Below are 2,519 nucleotides of genomic sequence, written 5' to 3' on the forward strand. Positions count from 1 at the left end.
GCTCATAGTACCTTACTACCCCACCAGAGCACTGCACTCCCAGAATGCAGGGTTACTTGTGGTTCCTAGAGTCTCCAAAAGTAGACTAGGAGCCAGAAAGTTCAGCTATCAAGCTCCTCTCCTGTGGAACCAGGTTCCAGTTTGGGTTCAGGAGGCAGACACCATCTCCACATTTAAGAGTAGGCTTAAGACTTTCCTCTTTGATAAAGCTTATAGTTAGGGCTGGCTCAGGTGAGTCCTGAACCATCCCTTAGTTATGCTGCTATAGGCCTAGACTGCTGGGGGATTTCCCATGATGCACTGAGGTCCTCTCTCCTCTTCTTTCTCTCCCTCTGTATGGAACCTCATCCCATTAATGCATGTTACTAACTCGACTTCTTCCCTTTCACGTAGTCTTGTGCTTTCTCATCCCTCTCCTCTCTCCTCCTATCACTTCCTGCAGGTGTTTCTGGCTCTGGAGCTGTGGAGTCTGGATCTGTGGTTACGAGTCCCCTGCTGCCCATGTGTTCCTGCTCGACACCCTCTGCTACAATTATTGTTAATAATCCTGTTGCTATTATTACTGGCAGAATTCCTGTTATGACATCCACTTTGATATATATAATTATAATGGCAGAAATGCAGAAAAACACCAGTATCACCATAAAAAAGAAGATGGATTCGTTTGGTTGTGCACTGCATCTTCCAGGGTTTTTGTCTTTATTTTGAATAGTTAAAAAATTTAAATAATGTCCCTATGTAAAACAACTGCTAACTCGCTATTGAACAATTGAATACAAATGGGGGACAGAGAAAACACTGACCTGGCATGGTAGCTAGGATGCCAGGCACTGCTCATCGTGTCCATCCCTCCATGGTCCTCTTCCTGCTGGCCTTCAGTGAGCTTCGTTGAGTGCCATGAGTGAGGACGAGATGCTGACTCACTGCGTCTATGAGGTTAAAATACAAAGAGAGAGTTAGAATATATGTAACATTTGTGTTTCCAGGGCAACAACACAATCTGACATCAAACGGTAGGAAAAAGGGTAGTAATCACGATTTTCGTGAACCACGTGCCTTTGAGGGATGGTCAGAATCATAGACAATCCCGTGCGTTCAAGTATGAAAGATGTATAGGAGTTTTCACAGTCACTGATGGGTAAATGCAATCCTAACCAAGAGGCATGCCTCTTAATTATTTGTAGGGGAAATAAAACTCAACACGTCTGCTGTGGCAGATGCAAAGCAGCGGGTGTGGGAGAAGTTTGGAGAAGACATGGAGAAGGACTTTCGGTCAGCACCAAAGTGCTTCTGGAGAACTGTCTCAGGAGGGGGAAGCGGGGAACAGTCCAAGCTGTGTACAGTAAGTATGGGACCCTGTTGACCTCAACTGGGGAGGTAATTGGGCGGTGGAAGGAACACTTTGAGGAACTCCTAAATCCGACTGACTCTCTAGTAGAGGCAGAGCTGGAGGCTGATGGTGGTTTCTCGTCAAACAACTCCACAGTGGCAAAGCCCCAGGGATTGATAAGAGAAATGCTAAAAGCTTTGGGTGTGGAGGGGCTGTCTTGGATGACACGTCTCTTTAACATTGCGTGGAAGTCGGGTAAAGTGCCCAAGGAGTGGCAGACTGGGGTGGTGGTTCCCCTGTTCAAAGAGGGGGACCAGAGAGTGTGTGCCAATTACAGGGGTATCACACTTCTCAGACTCCCCGGTAAAGTCTACTCCAAGGTGCTGGAATGGAGGGTTCAGCCGATAGTCGAACCTCGGAACGAAGAGTAACAATGCGGTTTTCGTCCTGGTCGTGGAACAACTGACCAGCTCTTTACTCTCACAAGGATCCTGGAGAGGGCTTGGGAGTATGCCCATCCAGTCTACATGTGCTTTGTATATCTAGAGAAGGCGTATGACCGGGTCCCACGCGTGAGGGGAGATTCAAGCAGGAGATTGGCCAGAGAATCGGAGCAGCGGGGGCGGTATTGCACTCGCTTTACTGCACCGTTGTGATGAAAAGAGAGCTGAGCCATAAGGCAAAGCTCTCGATCTACCGGTCAATTTTTGGATGGATGGATGGACGTCTGGTCTCTGTCATGTTTGCTACACCATCACCTCAAATGACACAGAGAAACACAAACTCCTGAATGGGTGAAAAACAGAGACAGCTTTTAGCCTCTCTCTGCCACAATGTAAAAATATGACAAGAATTAATAAACAAAATGTGATTACTTTTCTTTTTAAGTACTCAGAAACCTTAGATTTGGTTGGTGATTTATCAAATATTTCTTGGGTGTATTGGGTTCATCTGGGGGAATTTGGACGTGTGACCTAAGTATTTCTAAAAATGCCCCACCTGTACAGTGTCTGATTTGGGACATCTCAGTCTCAGCTTGACAAGCTCAGCTGTACTTTTGAGCTAAATGAATGCTCAGGTACTAACATTAACATGTTAGCATTTCCACAGTTACTTGCAGTGAAGAAAAACAACAGGTAAGATGTGAAGTATGAAAGGAATAGTCTGTAATGTGTAGCTGGCGCGGTCC

General features: G+C 46.1%; 2 protein-coding genes across 4 annotated transcripts in view; one reads left to right on the forward strand and one right to left on the reverse strand.

Moving 5' to 3' along the window:
• LOC123981564 (pro-neuregulin-3, membrane-bound isoform-like) overlaps positions 1 to 2,519 on the forward strand; it is a 580,451-nt gene that overhangs the window by 173,227 nt on the left and 404,705 nt on the right. The window lies entirely within an intron of this gene.
• shroom3 (shroom family member 3) overlaps positions 1 to 2,519 on the reverse strand; it is a 90,459-nt gene that overhangs the window by 50,681 nt on the left and 37,259 nt on the right. Inside the window, exon 4 of the mRNA XM_046067729.1 lies at positions 804 to 929. Within this exon, the coding sequence (XP_045923685.1) occupies positions 804 to 929 (126 nt within the window). The remainder of the gene's footprint in view (positions 1 to 803; positions 930 to 2,519) is intronic.

The sequence above is a fragment of the Micropterus dolomieu genome, linkage group LG13 (assembly GCF_021292245.1).
Source record: "Micropterus dolomieu isolate WLL.071019.BEF.003 ecotype Adirondacks linkage group LG13, ASM2129224v1, whole genome shotgun sequence".
Classification (NCBI taxonomy): domain Eukaryota; kingdom Metazoa; phylum Chordata; class Actinopteri; order Centrarchiformes; family Centrarchidae; genus Micropterus; species Micropterus dolomieu.